The 18,431-nt window shown below is 42.8% G+C and overlaps 1 protein-coding gene across 2 annotated transcripts in view; it reads right to left on the bottom strand.

Moving 5' to 3' along the window:
• Positions 1 to 163: 163 nt before the first annotated feature.
• LOC112225788 (guanine nucleotide-binding protein G(o) subunit alpha-like) overlaps positions 164 to 18,431 on the bottom strand; it is a 36,802-nt gene continuing 18,534 nt past the window's right edge. The window contains exons 7-11 of one of the 2 annotated variants that reach the window (XM_042315430.1): positions 16,456 to 16,584; positions 11,682 to 11,811; positions 11,293 to 11,364; positions 7,245 to 7,332; positions 164 to 506 (exon numbers count right to left, since the gene is read on the bottom strand). In XM_042315430.1, the coding sequence (XP_042171364.1) occupies positions 316 to 506; positions 7,245 to 7,332; positions 11,293 to 11,364; positions 11,682 to 11,811; positions 16,456 to 16,584 (610 nt within the window). In that variant the 3' untranslated portion in view covers positions 164 to 315. The remainder of the gene's footprint in view (positions 507 to 7,244; positions 7,333 to 11,292; positions 11,365 to 11,681; positions 11,812 to 16,455; positions 16,585 to 18,431) is intronic. The other variant, XM_042315431.1, reaches the window with a different exon arrangement.

Below are 18,431 nucleotides of genomic sequence, written 5' to 3'. Positions count from 1 at the left end.
ATTTTGCCCTATAGGTCAAAATTAATCCTGCTTCACACATTTGTACAATTCTCACCCAGACACCTATTTGCATGTAAATGTTTTAACTCAAAAAGGTCATAATGCAAACCACTCAAGCTTGGCATACATCTGCCCCTATCTTAAAATAATTATCAAAGACCAGTAGGCCTGTACATTATTTTATTGAATTAAAACATGTCAACACCAACATGATTATTGAAAAAAAATCCAAATGAGGAATGTCCATCCATATTAGTAAATATTACCTGTTAAATTATATAAAAACAAATATCCATCAATAAAATCTAGAAAGTCTTATAGCAACGAGACCGCCTCCAAGTTCTCCTTGACGATGGTGTCCATGACGACGTGGAAGACCACCCGTACGTTGTGGGTGTCCGTGGCAGTGGTGTAGTGGTGGAAGACAAGGTTGTTGGTGGTCCTGTTGCAGGCCACAAACATGGCAGTGATGTGACGCGAGGCAGCATCCACATCCCAGTCGGCTCCTGTATAAGGGGACGTAGCAGAGAAGTCCCCTCAGTTGAGTGACATATACCCAATTGAGTTAAGTATACAAGTTGAATTTCAAGTTGAATCTCCCACAACTGCCTGATGGGCTGGCCCATGTTTAAGTGAATTTAGTTTTTTGTGCTGTGATCATTTGGCTAATGAAGGGGGCCTCAAAAAAATAAAAAGCTGGTGTTACAAATTCTCTGGCAAATATATTTTCTCAGTCCACCCCTGTCCATCTCTATAGGCTTGTAGCTTATTCCATATAATCATCATCATCATCATCATCATCAACTCCATCACTCGATTACAAAGACTGACTCTGGTACAAGAGTGCTGTAAGGAAACATGTTTAGTAGCAATCATGCGTCAATGGGGTTTGCTGTCCTAAAAATGAAAAAACGGTGAGTGTCTGCTGAGCCTTGCTCCTAGATTTTTTTAAATGTAAAGGACTCACAGTATTAGTTAGGTGTGTGCATGTTTCAAAATCATGGACAAATTTAAAATGTTTGAAAAAATCCAGTGTCTGGAGATAAATGTCTCATTTAGGCATGATGAACTGAAACTCAGTGAACAAGTGAAATTATGTTCCGTGACAAGTTCACGCAAAATAACTTGGTTCTTATAGAGTGGAAAAACAGAGAGAGAACAACCCCTGCAGCTCAACTGAATCACCTCCATTTTAATTACCACACCTCCAGTTCTGAGGGATGAGAGTGAAATATATAAGACTGTTACTGAGCCCTGAGGACCAGAGAGGCTGTGTATAAGTGAGGTGTTATCGGTCTGCCATGATAACCCCCCCTGGCAAGACATTCTGGCTCCTGAGTGGCTGTGTCTGAAATGGTGCCGTATAGACCTCTGGTCAGAAGTAGTGCACCATGTAGAGAATAGGGTGCACTTTAAACCCCAGCCATTGTCTTGTACCTTGATACTCCCATTGGGAATGCTAAGAGTAGGATTCCCCTCATGCTGCAGGGGAAAGTGCAGTAGTTCCAGTCTAAAGAATGTGGCAGCGTAAACCAGAATGTGGATACTGGATGTATGTTGGTGGGGGATTCCCATAGAAAACACAGTAACGCCTGCAAAGGAGGGATTCTCCATATGGAGAAACCAGTCCCAGCTTTAAAATGACATGCAGCTTATAGCCTCTCTAAACACTATATAAATGTATAACGCACGTCATGCTCAATAAAGGGTTCATACAAGTGGCATAACTGTGTGACAACCACCAATGTCAAATATGCCATAACCCACTGTTTAATATTACAAACCTGTGCTTTATAAAAGGGTGGCAGAAGCACAGCTTAATAAATCATTAAATTGAGGCTTCACAAAGCATTTATAACATTGTCATGCATCTTGGTAGAGCATTGCAATGTCAGGATAGTGGGTTTGATTCGCGGGACCAGCCATATGTTAAAATGTATGCACGCATGACTAAGTCCCTTTGGATAAAAACGTCTCAATGGCAAAATTATTATATTTCACGAAAACACTTCTAGGACGGCCCAACCGTTTTCCCTCTTGGGTGCAAAGCCAATATTGACCTCGACATTCCGCAAAATGACACAGGCTCTAAAGTCCTGTCATGCACAGAAAATGTTAGTAAAGCCTTTTAAAACCATTTCAAATTTGCCTAATTCAGATTTTTTTTTACTTTCCAAATTCCGCAATTTTTTCCTGGTTTTCCCCTTGTTTTTTTTTCTCACACTTTAATACAAAACACTGAACTGCTTAAAAACAATGCTAAAACCGAATCAGGGGGGAAATTTTGAGCTCTAAAAATATAGAATCATAAAACCAGACATATACAGTGCCTTCGGAAAGTATTCAGACCCCTTGACTTTCCACATTTTGGTAGGTTACATCTTTATTCAAAAATGTATTCGTGTTTTTTACCCCGATCAATACACACAGACAAACCAAAACAGGATTTTAGAAATGTTTGCCAACACTCCCACTGTCTGCCGACTTCTTTTCTCTTGTTTTATTTAATAGGATGTTGGTGGGCGGAGTTGAGGGGGTGTTTTGGCACCTCTCAACACCCCTCATTATCACCATCTATGCACGCATCCACTCACACACATCCCATTGTTACTTGGATATAGATTACTTTATTTAATAAATATATGTTTGTTATTTTTGTCATGACTTTGGCCTGTTGGGGGCGGTTTATGACCCCAATAAATACCTTTCCCCTCTCTACCGATGTGACTATTGAAAATCCCTTTGTTAACAGAGTCTGGGAACATCAAATGGTGGGAAACTGAACCCTATTTGGGTAATCTAACCAGTTGAAAATATGCGTTGGTACTTAAAGAATATGATGTCAGATCTGTTGGAGTCTGAGACATTATTACTGATGATAGTTTTTCGTCCTATCTTGGAAAGTCTACACATTCTCAGATTCACATGGAATTGTTGTGCAATTCATATTTAAATGTTTAAATATGAAATGTAATTTTAGCTCCTAAGCGAGAGAAATGGTTTTCATGAGTGAACTATGCTCAACTCTGTGGCCCCGCCCATGTGAACAGACATCGGTTGTAAACTATGAAACACGGCCCTCTCTCCCAACCCTATATAAGCCCCTTTACGAAAATGTAACTTCCTGTTCCAAGGACGTGAGGACTTGCGGTCCCCGTGTTAAAAAGAACAAGGTCACCAACAGAACTAAGCCAACCTCAGCGTGAGCTCTGGTTGAACGACAAGAACATAACGAAATTAACATCGAATTTCAACGTGAAGATGACGGTCAACACGCCGAAAGGATGAAATTCGACTATACCGGCCAGAATATACCATGAGCTTAAAAGTATGGCAACTTGGTATGAACTTTGAACTCTTATTCACTAAAGAAGTGATACCCTCTCCGTCCGCTAAACATGGGCTAGAAGAGGACGGACAGAGTATCCATTCACCATTAGACATTCTTCAGAGGATCAGAGAACCATGCTGGACCACCCCGCCTTCTATCTACGACCAATCTACCGAAGCACAGCTCAGAGTAAATATTTAATTGCATTTTCCTTTTTCAAATGGGTGGTTATTTATAATGCATAAGACACTGTATTTACGATAGCATAGCTGCCTACGGCCTGATAGAGACATAGCTTCTCCCTTTGTTCTTTAGTCTTCCCACTCTTTCACTCAAACCCAACCCCCTTTCTTTGTGTAACCAGCCGTCGTATCTGTTCCTTCCGCTAGGGATGTTTTCCTTGATGACAATTTGCAATCAATGTATGATCAATTCTGTGTAGATGTAATTCTGTGTGATTATTTAGGTATTTAGTAAATACATAATTAAACCAAATTTTGTATTGCTGATTCAACTTGTTAGCCAGGGTTCGTGAAGATAACCAAGAATTTACAACTTTCAGATGAGACTAAATAAAGTGACGATTAAATTGACTGCTATTGAGGTTAAAGATTACCAGGTCTTTAAGAGTTTATTCGGAAGATAACAGCTCTATAAACATTATTTCGTGGTGCCCCAACATTCTAGTTAATTACATTTACCTGATTAGCTCAATCAGGTAATATTAATTACAGAGAAATGATTTTATAGAATAGCATGTCATATCACTTAATCCGGCATAGCCAAAGACACGACATTTCTTTATCTCCCCATCGTCTCCCTCTGTTACAGGGTACGAGCCAGTTCGTAACAGGATTGACGCGACAAGCTTGGCACACCTGTATTTGGGATGTTTCTCCCACTCTTCTCTGCAGATCCTCTTAAGCTCTGTCGGGTTGGATGGGGAGCTTTGCTACACAGCTATTTTCAAATCTCTCCAGAGATGTTCGATGGGATTCAAGTCTGGGCTCTGGCTGTGCAACTCAAGGACATTGAGACTTGTCTCAAAGCCACTACTGCGTTGTCTTGGCTGTGTGCTTAGGCTCTTTGTCCTGTTGGAAGGTAAACCTTGGCCCAAGTCTGAGGTCCTGAGCGCTCTGGAGCAGGATTTCATTAAGGATCTCTGTACTTTGCTCCGTTCATCCATGCCTCGATCCTGACTAGTTTCCGAGTCCCTGCCGCTGATAAACAATCCCACAGTATGACGCTGCCACCACCATGCTTCACCGTAGGGATAGTGCCAGGTTTCCTCCAGACGTGATGCTTGGCATTCAGGCCAAAGAGTTCAATATTTGTTTCATCAGACCAGAGAATCTTGTTTCTCATGCCTTTTGTCTAACTCCCAAGTGATTGTTACTGAGGAGTGGCTGCCGTCTGGCCACTACCATAAAGACTTAATTGGTGGAGTTCTGCAGAGGTGGTTGTCCTTCTGGAATGTTTTCCCATCTCCACAGAGTAACTCTGGAGCTCTGTCAGTGTGATCTTCGGGTTCTTGGTCACCTCCCTGGCCAAGGCCCTTCTCCCGGTTGCTCAGTTTGGCCGGGCAGTCAGTTTTAGGAAGAGTCTTGGTGGTTCAAAAAATTTTCCATTTAGAAAATAAATAAATGGAGACCACTGTGCTCTTGGGGACCTTTAAATGGTGCAGAAATGTTTTGGTTCCCTTCCCCAGATTTGTGCCGCGACACAATCCTGTCTCAGAGCTCTACGAACAAGTCCTTCAACCTCATGGCTAGGATTTGCTCTGACATGAACTGTCTACTGTGGGACCTTATATAGACAGGTGTGTGCCTTTAATTCATGTCCAATGAATTTAATTTACCACAGGTGGACTACAATCAAGTTGTTGAAACATCAAGGATGATCAATGGAAACAGGATGGACCTGAGCTCAATTTCAAGTCTCATATTAAAAAGGATCTGAACATGTGTAAATAGTTATATTCATTTTTAAAAGAACGTGCAAACATTTCTAAAAACCTGTTTTGCCTTGTCATTATGGGGTATTGTGTGTGGATTGATGAGGAATATATTTATTTTAATCCAGTTTAGAATAAGGCTGTAACATAAAATGTGGAATAAGTCTACTTTCAAATGCACTGAATAGCCACCAGGATCCATATTGACCACACAGTTGAAGTCGGAAGTTTACATACACTTAGGTTGGAGTCATTAAAACTCATTTTTCAACCACTCCACAAATTTCTTGTTAATTAACAAACTATAGTTTTGGCAAGTCGGTAAGGACAAGTAATTTTTCCAACAATTGTATACAGACAGATTATTTCGCTGTGTCACAATTAAAGTGGGTCACACTAGGTTGACTGTGCCTTTAAACATCTTGGAAAATTCCCTGAAATGTCAGGGCTTTAGAAGCTTCTGATAGGCTAATTGACATAATTTGAGTCAATTGGAGGTGTACCTGTGGATGTATTTCAAGCCCTACCTTCAAACTCCGTGCCTCTGCTTGACATCATGGGAAAATCAAAAGAAATCAGCCAAGACCTCAAACACCTGAAGGTACCACGTTCATTTGTACAAACAATAGTATGCAAGTATAATCACCATGGGACCACGCAGCCGTCATAACGCTCAGAAAGGCGACGCGTTCTGTCTCCTAGAGATGAACATACTTTGGTGCGAAAAGTGCAAATTAATCCCAGAACAGCAAAGGACCTTGTGAAGATGCTGGAGGAAACGGGTACAAAAGCATCTATATCCACAGTAAAATGAGTCCTATATCGACATAACCTGAAAGGCCGCTCAGCAAGAAAGAAACCACTGCTCCAAAACCGCCATAAAAAAAAGCCAGACTACGGTTTGCAACTGCACACGAGAACAGAGATCGTACTTTTTGGAGAAATGTCCACTGGTCTGATGAAACAAAAATAGAACTGTTTGGCCATAATGACCATCGTTATGTTTGGAGGAAAAAGGGGGAGGCTTGCAAGCCGAAGAACACCATCCCAACCGTGAAGCACAGGGGTGGCAGCATCATGTTGTGGGGGTGCTTTGCTGCAGGAGGGACTGGTGCACTTCACAAAATAGATGGCTTCATGAGGGTAGAAAATTACGTGAATATATTGAAGCAACATCTCAAGACATCAGTCAGGAAGTTAAAGCTTGATCACAAATGGGTCTTCCAAATGGACAATGACCCCAAGCATACTTCCAAAGTTGTGGCAAAATGGCTTAAGGACAACAAAGTCAAGGTATTGGAGAGGCCATCACAAAGCCCTGACCTCAATCCCATAGAAAATGTGTGGGCAGAACTGAAAAAGTGTGTGCGAGAAAGGAGGCCTACAAACCTGACTCAGTTACACCAGCTCTGTCAGGAGGAATGGACCAAAATTCACCCAACTTATTATGGGAAGGTTGTGGAAGGCTACCCGAAACGTTTGACCCAAGTTAAACAATTTAAAGGCAATGCTACCAAATACTAATTGAGTGAATGTAAACTTCTGACCCACTGGGAATGTGATGAAAGAAATAAAAGCTGAAATAAATAATTCTCTCTATTGTTATTCTGACATTTCACATTCTTAAAATAAAGTGGTGATCCTAACTAACCTAAGACAGGGATTTCTTACCAGGATTAAATGTCAGGAAAAACTGAGTTTAAATGTATTTGGCTAAGGTGTATGCAAACTTCAACTGTACCCGAAGAATACACACGTGAAGAGGTCATTTTATTCTCTTCACAGTTTTATCTAAAAGCAATGGTGTTCGCTAAATCAGCATAGGAATAAAACAGATAGATTATTTTAGGAATAATACGAAAGGCATAATTCCTTTGACAAGTACAATTCCACGTTTTTGGATTGACTGACTTGGACAACAGCAAAAACTCACTAGAATTGATACCAATATTATTTTACCTTTGTAACTAGGGAAGTAGAGTCGCAAATGCCTTCCTGAGTTTAAGATCTTCTCCTGGAAGAGGTCACTTTTGTTCATTAACAGAATCTGAAAAAGATTTGATGACAATACAAAAATATATCATTCTGATAGACTAGAGCTTAAATTGCACAAGCATAAATAGCTAAATCAATGTCAACATTTGAACCATTTCTGAGGACAAAGATAATAAAATCAATAAAGCTGCATTTCTAAAAGTTCTGAAAGTAAACCTTTAAACACTATCCCATACATTCCTTCTGTGTCACTCCTGACCTATACCAACTCACATGACACACAATATCTTCCTAGAAGAGAACCAAAAACACTGATATCGTTTTTTCAATTCAGGGTCCACAGCTGGTGTCAAACCTGTGAAAAGCACAGTAACAAATAAACAGTGCATTCAGAAAGTATTCAGACCTCTCCCCTTTTCCCACCATTACGTTAAAGCCTTATTCTAAAAGGATTTTAAAGGTTTTATCCTCCATCTACACACTACCCCATAATGACAAACTGAACAGGTTTACAAATGTTTACATATTTATAAAAAGAAAAACAAAATATATTAAAGTATTCAGAGCCTTTGCTATGAGACTCGAAATTGAGCTCAGGTGCATCCTGTTTCCATTGATCATCCTTGGGGTGTTTCTACAATGTGATTGGAGTCCACCTGTGGTAAATTCAATGGTTTGGGCATGATTTGGAAAGGCACACATCTGTCTTTATAAAAAGGTCCCACAGTTGACAGTTCAAGTCAGACCAAAAGCCAAGCCATGAGGTCGAAGACAGAATTGTGTTGAGGTACAGATCTAGGGAAGGGTACCAAAACATTTCTGCAGCATTGAAGGTCCCCAAGAACAGTGGCCTCCATCATTAAATGGAAGAAGTTAAGAACCACCAAGACTGTTCCTAGAACTGGCCGCCCGGCCAAACTGAGCAATCAGGCGAGGAGGGCCTTGGTCAGGGAGGTGACCGAGAACCCGTTGGTCATTCTGACAGAGCTCCAGAGTTCCTTTGTGGAGATGGGAGAACCTTCCAGAAGAACAACCATCTCTGCACCACTCCGCAATCAGGCCTTTATGGTAGAGTGGCCAGACGGAAGCCACTCCACAGTGAAAGGCACATGACAGCCCACTAGGAGTTTGCCAAAAGGCTCCTAAAGGACTATCAGACCAAGATCCTCTGGTCTGATGAACCAATATTGAACTCTTTGGCCTGAAAGCCAAGCATCATGTCTGGAGAAAACCTTGCACCATCCCTACGGTGAAGCATGGTTGTGGCAGAATCATGCTGTGAGGATGTTTTTCAGTGGCAGGGACTGGGAGTCTAGTCAGGATCGAGGAAAAGATGAACAGATCAAAGTACAGATATCCTCGATGAAATCCTGAGTGCTCTGGAGCAGGTTCTCAGACTGTGTCCAAGGTTCACCTTTCAACAGGATAACGAGCCTAAGCACACAGCCAAGACAACGCAGGAGTGGCTTCAGGACAAGTCTGAATGTTCTTGAGTGGCCCAGCCAGAACCTGGACTTGAACCCGATCTAACATCTCTGGAGAGACCTGAAAATAGCTGCAGCGATGCTCCCCATCCAACCTGACAGAGCTTGAGAGGATCTGCAGAGAATAAATGGGAGAAACTCCAAATACAGGTGTGCAAAGCTTGCAGAGTCATACACAATAAGATTGGAGGTTGTGATCACTGCCAAAGGTGCTTAAACAAAGTCCTGAGTAAAAGGTCTGAATACTTATGTAAATGTGATTTCAGTTTATTTTTAATACATTTGCAAAAATGTATAAAAACAATTTTTGCTTTCTCATTATGGGGTAGTGTGTGTTGAGTGATGTGGGGGGAAAAAAACAATTTAATCATTTTTAGAATAAGGCTGTAATGTAACAAAATGTGGAAAAAGTCAAGGGGACTGAATACTTTCCAAATGCACATCATTAGCTTGTAAAAGAGAAAGCGATACCAGTAACATAACCGAAATATGTGAAAGACAAGAGAAATGAGTTGGAAGGTTGGCCATGCCCTACGACAGACAGAAAAAATAAGACTTCACTGAGTTACAGTTCATAAGGAAAGCAGTCAATTGAAATGCCTTCATTAGGCACAAATCTATGGATTTCACATGTACATCTGTTGGTCACAGATACCATAAAAAAATGTGGGCGTGGATCAGAAAACCAGTTAGTATCTGGTGTGAGCAACATTTGCCTCATGCAGAGTGACAAATCTCCTTTACATAGAGTGTATCAGGCTGTTGATTGCAGCTTGTGGAATGTTGTCCCACTCCTCTTCAATGGCTGTGTAAAGTTGCTGGATATTGGCAGGAACTGGAACACGCTGTTGTACACATCAATCCACAGCATCCCAAACATGCTTAATGGGTGACATGTTTGAGTATGCAGGCCATGGAAGAGCTGGGACATTTTCAGCTTCTAGGAATTGTGTACAGATCCTTGCAACATGGGGCTGTGCATCATCATGCTGAAATGTGAGGTGATGGCGGCAGATGAATGGCACGACAATGGGCCTCAGGATCTCGTCATGGTATCTGTGCATTCAAATTGCCATTGATAAAATACAATTCTTTGTTGTCTATAGCTTTTGCCTGCTCATACCATAAACCCACCACCACCATAGGGCACTGTTCATAACATTGACATCAGCAAAACGCTCGCCCACACAATGCCATACACGTGGTTTGCAGTTGAGGCTGGTTGGACGCACTGCCAAATTCTATAATGTTGGAGTTGGCTTATGGTAGAAAAATTAACACAATTCTCTGGCAACAGCTCTGGTGGACATTCCTGCCTTCAGCATGCCAATTGCACACTCAATCAAAACTTGAGACATCTGTGGCATCGCGTTGTGTGACAAAACTGCACTTTTTAGAGTGGCCTTTTATTGTCCGCAGCACAAGATGCACGTGTATAATGATCATGCTGTTTAATCAGCTTCTTGGATATGCCATACCTGTGGATGGATTATCTTGGTAAAGGAGAAATACTCACTGTAAATACATTTGTACACAACATATGAGAGAAAAGCTTTTTGTGCCCATGGAACATTTCTGGGACTTTTTATTTCAGTTCATGAAACTTGGGACCAACTCTTTACATGTTGCGTTTATATTTTTGAGTGTAATTAACGACAGAAAACACTCGATGACTGAAAACTGATTATGACTCACATCCACAGTCCAAACGTCTTTTAAAACCTTTTACAGTCTAAACGAGACAAATTAAAACAAGCTCGTTACACGCTTTTTATAAACAGTCCTCCCGGCCTCAGAGCTGAACTGAGATCACCTCAATTATGACCCTTGTGTGGTAATTGCCTGTGTCTGAGGCAATTAGAGGCAGTTGTGCCGCCTGCGGCTGGCTGGGCAGAGGTGGTTAGCAGGAGGCACTCTGGGGACTCCATGGGCTTTAATTACATCCACTGGGTTGCCCTCAGCAGGTCACAGCGTTGTGCTTTTATTTAACCTTTATTTATACAGCTCAGTCAATTAAACACCATGATGCGATGGCGACATGTTTGAACGCTGTGGAAAGTTCAGAAGGAGCCGTGTCATGTGGAACAGAAAGGCCTCTCGGACGTGTAGAATAAGGAATCACGTCAGCTCCATGTGATATGCCTGAACGTGGCCCTGGGCTCTGCCACACCGCGTTGACAGCCCCAACATCAAGCACGTGACATTGGGAGTACAGGAAGATGTTTCCTATAAAACCACATATTTTCTCCCCATAATTGAAATAAGGTAAGAATTGGGTGGTAGGCTAATCTGATGCTAGATCTGTCAACAAGGGCAACTTCTACCTGCAGCTGAATGTGGGTAACTGGAAGTGGCCAGAGGAGAAACCATCACTAAGGTGGAAAAAGTCATTTGTAACCTTGATTGAGTGTGTAATGGTTTTACTTAAGAGTGACAATGGTTGGGAAAGGCAATCAGTTCGGAGGACTGTGTTATGGCAGACATTTGTTAAGTAGGTGTTGTCAGACAATCTCCATGTGAAAACTTACCAATGAGGTACTTCTGAAAACTATGTTGGTGCAGATGGAGGTAAAGAGTTCAAGGCTCTCTTGTAGCCGGTTCTAAGAGGGAGAAAGAGAGAACAGAGAGATTTGAACAGAACAGAGCGAGCGAGACAGATAAAAGGGGGGTTTAAGAAAATCAATGATACTGGACATAAAAGATCTAAACAAAGTTTCACTCAATCTGTCAGATACTACTTCAAATATTAGATGATACCATACACAGCTTTAGGCCATTCTACTGGTGTGTTACATTGTTCTGACGTAGAGAAGGTACTGTAGGGTACACAACATCCCCCTCTACTTTTGAATCAAAGCTGAGACTGAACAGCTCCAACTCTCTTACCTTCTGCTAAATGGTATCTACTATCTATTACCATAGAGCGGTCCTCCGTCAGGGTCATGTCGTAGTCACTGAGCGCCACAACAAACAGCACGGCCCGGACACAGTCAAAGTAGCTGAGCCACTTCCTCCTCTTGGTCCGCTGGCCGCCCACATCATACATCCTGTAGGCAGACAGACAGACAACTTTTTTTCACAACTTAGAGACATGAGGTGACAAAACAAATTAACAGTCTACAGCTTCTGGTGTCAATCATTTAATTTCCAAAGACTTGTAAAATATGTGCATCACCCTCCACGGGGGATATTGTAAGTTTGAGGTTGAAAAGGTTGAAAGCACTGAAGCAAAAACACCATAAATAGTGTATGAACAATGGACAGACTTCATGTAACTGATGTAAAGCTGAAGAAAGATTTGACAGATTGGTACAGTCACTTGGGGAGAGAGTTATTGGCAGCAGTGGCCAGATGCAACATGTGGTAAGAAAAACAATATTTATTTCATGTCGTTGTTAACAGAACTTCAATTTCACTAATTATATCCTGTGTCATCTTGAAATGTGATCAACATCAATGAAGCAAAATAACTTACAGATCCATTCAAATGCATGAATATAGTTCAGAATGTTGAACATAATTGACTGGAAAAATAAACAGAACTTCACACCCGCCCATCACAAATGTTTCCAACTTCCACATTTCATTGATTTGTCCTTCTGTCCACACAAGGTGTCAGGCACAAGGGAAATGAGTTCCAAAATCAATGGGATTCTGGAAGACGCTGTCGTACACATCAATCCAAAGCATCCCAAACATGCTCAATGGATGACATGTCTGGTGAGTATGCAGGCCAAGGAAGAACTGGGACATTTCTCATCTTCCAGGAATTGTGTACAGATGCTTGTGACATGGGGCTGTGCATTATCATGCCGGAACATGGTGGAGTTATGGCAAGACAATATCAGGATCTCGTCACAGTATCTCTGTACATTCAAATTGCCATCGATAAAATGCAATTGTGTTCTTATCCGTAGCTTACGTCTGCCCATACCATAAACTCACGACCACCATAGGGCACTATTTACAACGATGACATCAGCAAACCGCTCGCCCACATGACGCCACACATTTGGTCTGCGGTTGTGAGGCTGGCTGGACGTACTGCCAAATGATCTAAAATGATGTTGGAGGCAGCTTATGGAAGAGAAATGAACATTGAATTATCTGACAACAGCTCTGGGTGGACATTCCTGCAGTGAGCATGCCAATTGCACCCTTCCTCAAACGTTGAGACATCTGTGGCATTGAATTGAGACAAAACCATACATTTTAAAGTGGCCTTTTATTGTCCCCAGCACAGCAAGGTGGACCTGTGTAATGATTATTCTGTTTAATCAGCTTCTTGATATGCCACACCTGTCAGGTGGATGGATTCTTTTGGCAAAGGAGAAACGCTCACTAACAGGGATGTAAACAAATATGTGCACTCAATGAGAAAGAAGCTTTTTGTGCATATGGAACATTTCTGTGATCTATTTTTGTTCAGAGTATATTACACCCAGCGACACCAGCAAACACTGGAGCACAGGAATAGGCCTACTGTACTCCAGTCTCTAGGGATGAACAACAAGATAACTGAGGATTGTCTAAAGCACGGAGTAGTAGTAGAGCATTCTGGGTAAAACATTTAAACTCTCGAACTGGAAAAGTAGTATTCCATGTTGAATCCCTGTGAAGCTCAGGGTCTTGGTGGCACAGGTCATTGTGATAGTGACCAACCTGCATCTGACGGTCGCCAGGAGTGTGATTACACTACCCTTGTCAGATAAACTTACGTCGTGTCTCTGGGGTCACATTTTGTTTTAAAACCGGGCAGCGCAAAGATAGCCTGGTCCCATACGGCATACAGCCTGGTCCCATACGGCATACAACTCTTCCATAGGTGTCATGTCATACAATGAACAAACACACAACACAGAGAGGAGTTAGCTAATTACTGGACTACCAGGCTACAGCAGCAATCCCTGAGATAAGTCATTGAGATGGAGTATTTTTGGAACCATTACAAGACTGCTACATGACTGGGTCTCTGATACACATTCATAAAAGTTTTGCTTGTCGTGATGAGAAAAAAATAAAAGTTGACATTTAATGTTGCTGAAGTTCTGTTTCACAACCAACTGTATCCACGTCTAATACCTGGTAGTGTCATTGATCATGGTTCTACGTGGAATACACAAGAGTGGAGCTGAAGCATGATGACATGACGTGTTCAGAAGGCTGGAGACAAGGAGAATCAGCACAAGGAGAATCAGCAAGGAGAGAAGGGGTGTGGAGGGGATTTAGTGGCCATTAGGAGGAAACCTCTTGCTATTCCTTCTCTCTCAGAAGCGCAGAGAGAGGGAGCGCATGAGTGAGGGACATCAATATCTCATAGGTCTGATTCATTTCTCAGTATGCCGCCTCCCTTGCAGCTGTGAGGGGGTGTCTGCTAGCACTCCTCAGGGACCCCTCGCTAAGTCATGAGAAGGGCCAGATGGGGCCACCATGGGACATTAGAGCCCAGAGAGTAGGGAAATCAGCAGGGCTGGTTTATAACCCAACCCCTTCCCACCCTGGAGATCAGCATGCTCCTTTTGTGTACCAAGACACTTTGGGAAAAGTCCAACAAATGATTCTGAAAATCAGAAGGCATACTCAACTGTTTACTACACTGAAACATACATTTGTTTTTCAGTCAAACAGAAGCCCCGCTCTTGGTTTGCTATAAAGCTGAAGGCTAGAGGTGGTGAAATGTAACCACTCAAGTTCATAGATGGAACTTGAGCTGCACAAATGCCTCCCCACGTTTTTGTGAAATTGTTTTTCAATGGGCACACTCATTTTGCAAATGGGGAATAATATTTCACCCTCGGCTCTACAGTACTCATTACAATGGCAAACTCCACCTTCACTGCCCAAGTAGTTTCCCCTGGCTATTATTCACATGTGAAACATTTGGCCACATTCATCATTCAATAAGACCAATTGAATAAAAACATTTGACTGGGAAGTTAGAGGCATTGATATTGCATGGAGATTTCAAGAAGAGTCCTGCAGATGTAAGGGGACTTGATTTAAAACGCATACATTTCATTATTGAAGAAATTAAACCGAGGGGGGTTTGGAAAAGTAAAAAGAAATGCATGGTTCCATAGAAACACAAAACTAAAACTCTATTAGCATCATATAAACTAGAATATTATCAATAGAGTACAAACATTCCTTCATTTTCTTAGCTGCCTTTATGCAATTTTGTGCCCTTTGTCCATGGCATCACATTGTGGGAACAAAGTTATATGGCAAAGGCAAAGGGCCAGCCAAGGCAAAGGCCAGCCAAGGCAAAGGCCAGCCAAGGCAAAGGCCAGCCAAGGCAAAGGCCAGCCAAGGCAAAGGCCAGCCAAGGCAAAGGCCAGCCAAGGCAAAGGCCAGCCAAGGCAAAGGCCAGCCAAGCCCAAAGGCAAAAGGCCAGCCAAGCCAGGCAAAGGCCAGCCAAGGCAAAGGCCAGCCAAGGCAGCCAAGGCAAAGGCCAGCCAAGGCAAAGGCCAGCCAAGGCAGCCAAGGCAAAGGCAGCCAAGGCAAAGGCAAGCCAAGGCAAAGGCCAGCCAAGGCAAAGGCCAGCCAAGGCAAAGGCCAGCCAAGGCAAAGGCAGCCAAGGCAAAGGCCAAGGCAAAGGCAAGGCAAAGGCAAGCAAGGCAAAGGCAAAGGCAAAGGCAAAGCAAAGGCAAAGGCAAAGGCAAAGGCAAAAGCAAAGGCAAAGGCAAAGGCAAAGGCAAAGGCAAAGGCAAAGGCAAAGGCAAAGGCAAAGGCAAAGGCAAAGGCAAAGGCAAAGGCAAAGGCAAAGGCAAAGGCAAAGGCAAAGGCAAAGGCAAGGCAAAAAATAACAAAGATTAATTCATGGCTCTGAGGAAGTCGGTCATTTTTGTAGTCACACTGGGGTGGAGCACGTCTGGGTACGCTTGTAGTTATGAATTCAAGCCTCTGGAAAACAGTACTGCATGTTGGGAAAGTGGTTCCCATCGGTTAGAACTAGAATACATGACATTCTCTTATGACGTGATAGTGATTCACCGACAATCTTCCTGCACAGTTCTCCTCTCTGCACATCAGGAGACCAAGAAGCCAGAAAAACTGTGACAACTTGTCTGAAGCCATTTTTACAATCACACACAGCTGAAACACCAGACTTACAGAGGCATTTTATACACATACGTGAGGCGAAGAGGGGACATCATCTTGATACTACAACAGTTTACTAGAATGAGTCAATACAGAATATTCTATTGGTTTGAGATGAAGCACTATGGACATTCATAATGCTCATTTGAAAATGGTCATACTCAAGGAACCATAAGATGACGATCACCAGAGGAAGTTGGCAAGCAGAATTCTTTTTGAAATATCACCCCGTCACCTGTAATCATGTAGTGTTGTCAGTATGACAGACCTGCTCTAAACACCCATACCACAAACCCATTCACAACACCACCCACAGATATAACACCATGACACTGAACTGAGAATGTATGATCACACAGAAGATTTTCTCACGGTATCAATGGGTGTCATTGTCTTATGACATCATTATAACAGAGTTGTTAGTTATACTCTGAAGTAAGACAAAGGAGGTGTACATTTGTTATAAAGAACATGCAAAATAACATTTAGAAAGCACGATGAATATATTGAACAAGATTCATGGGTAGATGAATTATGGACTGGTTTAGACAAGGCAATTCTCACATGAGCCAGTGAAAACCATTCCTTACCTGAAAACCATGTGATTGACTGGAAACTGAGTCTCGATGATTCCGGAGGTTCGCACCCTCACCCGCAGGACGTCCGCCTCAGTGGGAATGTATCTGGGAGAGATGATCCGACTTATGTTCTCAAAGAAACTGGGAAAGGCAGATGGAGGAAACGACAGTCAAAAGAAACAAAAACAGCTTTAAGACTGTAAATGGTTTTAACTGAAGAACATAAATCAGACAATGTTGATTTTTAAAAAAACATGGTGAATTATGTTCAAAATTATATTTTATTGATGCATTAATCAGTGCATAACGGAGTAAAAATAAAATGACTACATTGAGATTAGACTCCAAATGTTTGCAGTCACTTAGAAATGTCCTTGTTTATGATAGAAAAGCTCAACTGGCAGCTTCATTAAATAGTACCCGCAAAACACTGGTCTCAACATCAACAGTGAAGAGGCGACTCCAGGATGCTGGCCTTCTAGGCAAAGTTCCTTCTCAAACAAGACACTAATGTACTTGTCCTCTTGCTCAGTTGTGCACCGGTGCCTCCAACTCCTCTTTTGCTGTTCTGTGAAGGAAGTAGTACACAGCGGTGTACAATATCTTCAGTTTCTCGCATGGAATAACCTTCATTTCTCAGAACAAGAATAGACTGACGAGTTCCCAAGTAAGTAAGTCTTTGTTTCTGGCCATTTTGAGCCACAAATGCTGATGCGCCAGATACTCTAGTGTAAAGGCAGCCAGTTTAATTGCTTCTTTAAAATCTGAACAGTTTTCACCTGTGCTAACATAATTGCAAAAGGGTTTTCTAATGATCAATTAGCCTTTTAAAATGAGAAACTGATTAATTAACACAATGTGCCATTGGAACACAGTGATGGTTGCTGATAATGGGCCTCTGTACACCTATGTAGATATTCCATTAAAAGAATCTGCCGCTTCCAGCTACAATAGTTATTTACAACATTAAAAATGTTTACACTGTATTTCTGATCAATTTGATGTTTTAAATGGACAAAAAAACGTACTTTTCTTTCAAAAACAAGGACATTTCTAAGTGACCCCAAACCTTTGAACGGTAGTGTATGTAAAAATGATGAGTTGTATGAGTATATGGTCTCCGAGGCAGTTTAATGAGTAACTTGTACTGAGCGACAGAGACAGAGATGGGAGAGAAATAACTAAATTAAGCAGTCATTTGGGAGTGTGGGAGATCAGAGGACAGTCCACCGAGTGGCTAGCTAGGCGGGATCCACCACCAGAGGACAGTCCACCGAGTGGCTAGCTAGGCGGGATCCACCACCAGAGGACAGTCCACCGAGTGGCTGGCTAGGCGGGATCCACCACCAGAGGACAGTCCACCGGTGGCTAGCTAGGCGGGATCCACCACCAGAGGACAGTCCACCGAGTGGCTAGCTAGGCGGGATCCACCACCAGAGGACAGTCCACCGAGTGGCTAGCTAGGCGGGATCCACCACCAGAGGACAGTCCACCGAGTGGCTAGCTAGGCGGGATCCACCACCAGAGGACAGTCCACCGAGTGGCTAGCTAGGCGGGATCCACCACCAGAGGACAGTCCACCAAGTGGCTAGCTAGGCGGGATCCACCACCAGAGGACAGTCCACCAAGTGGCTAGCTAGGCGGGATCCACCACCAGAGGACAGTCCACCGAGTGGCTAGCTAGGCGGGATCCACCACCAGAGGACAGTCCACCGAGTGGCTAGCTAGTCCACCACCAGAGGACAGTCCACCGAGTGGCTGGCTAGGCGGGATCCACCACCAGAGGACAGTCCACCGAGTGGCTAGCTAGGTGGGATCCACCACCAGAGGACAGTCCACCAAGTGGCTAGCTAGGTGGGATCCACCACCAGAGGACAGTCCACCAAGTGGCTAGCTAGGTGGGATCCACCACCAGAGGACAGTCCACCAAGTGGCTAGCTAGGTGGGATCCACCACCAGAGGACCAGCATTCTAATCTAGGTGATCAG

Source organism: Oncorhynchus tshawytscha, unplaced genomic scaffold (genome assembly GCF_018296145.1).
Source record: "Oncorhynchus tshawytscha isolate Ot180627B unplaced genomic scaffold, Otsh_v2.0 Un_contig_14971_pilon_pilon, whole genome shotgun sequence".
Lineage (NCBI taxonomy): Eukaryota > Metazoa > Chordata > Actinopteri > Salmoniformes > Salmonidae > Oncorhynchus > Oncorhynchus tshawytscha.
Note: the sequence above shows the minus strand (reverse complement) of the source record. Positions and strands in the feature narration are given on the sequence as shown.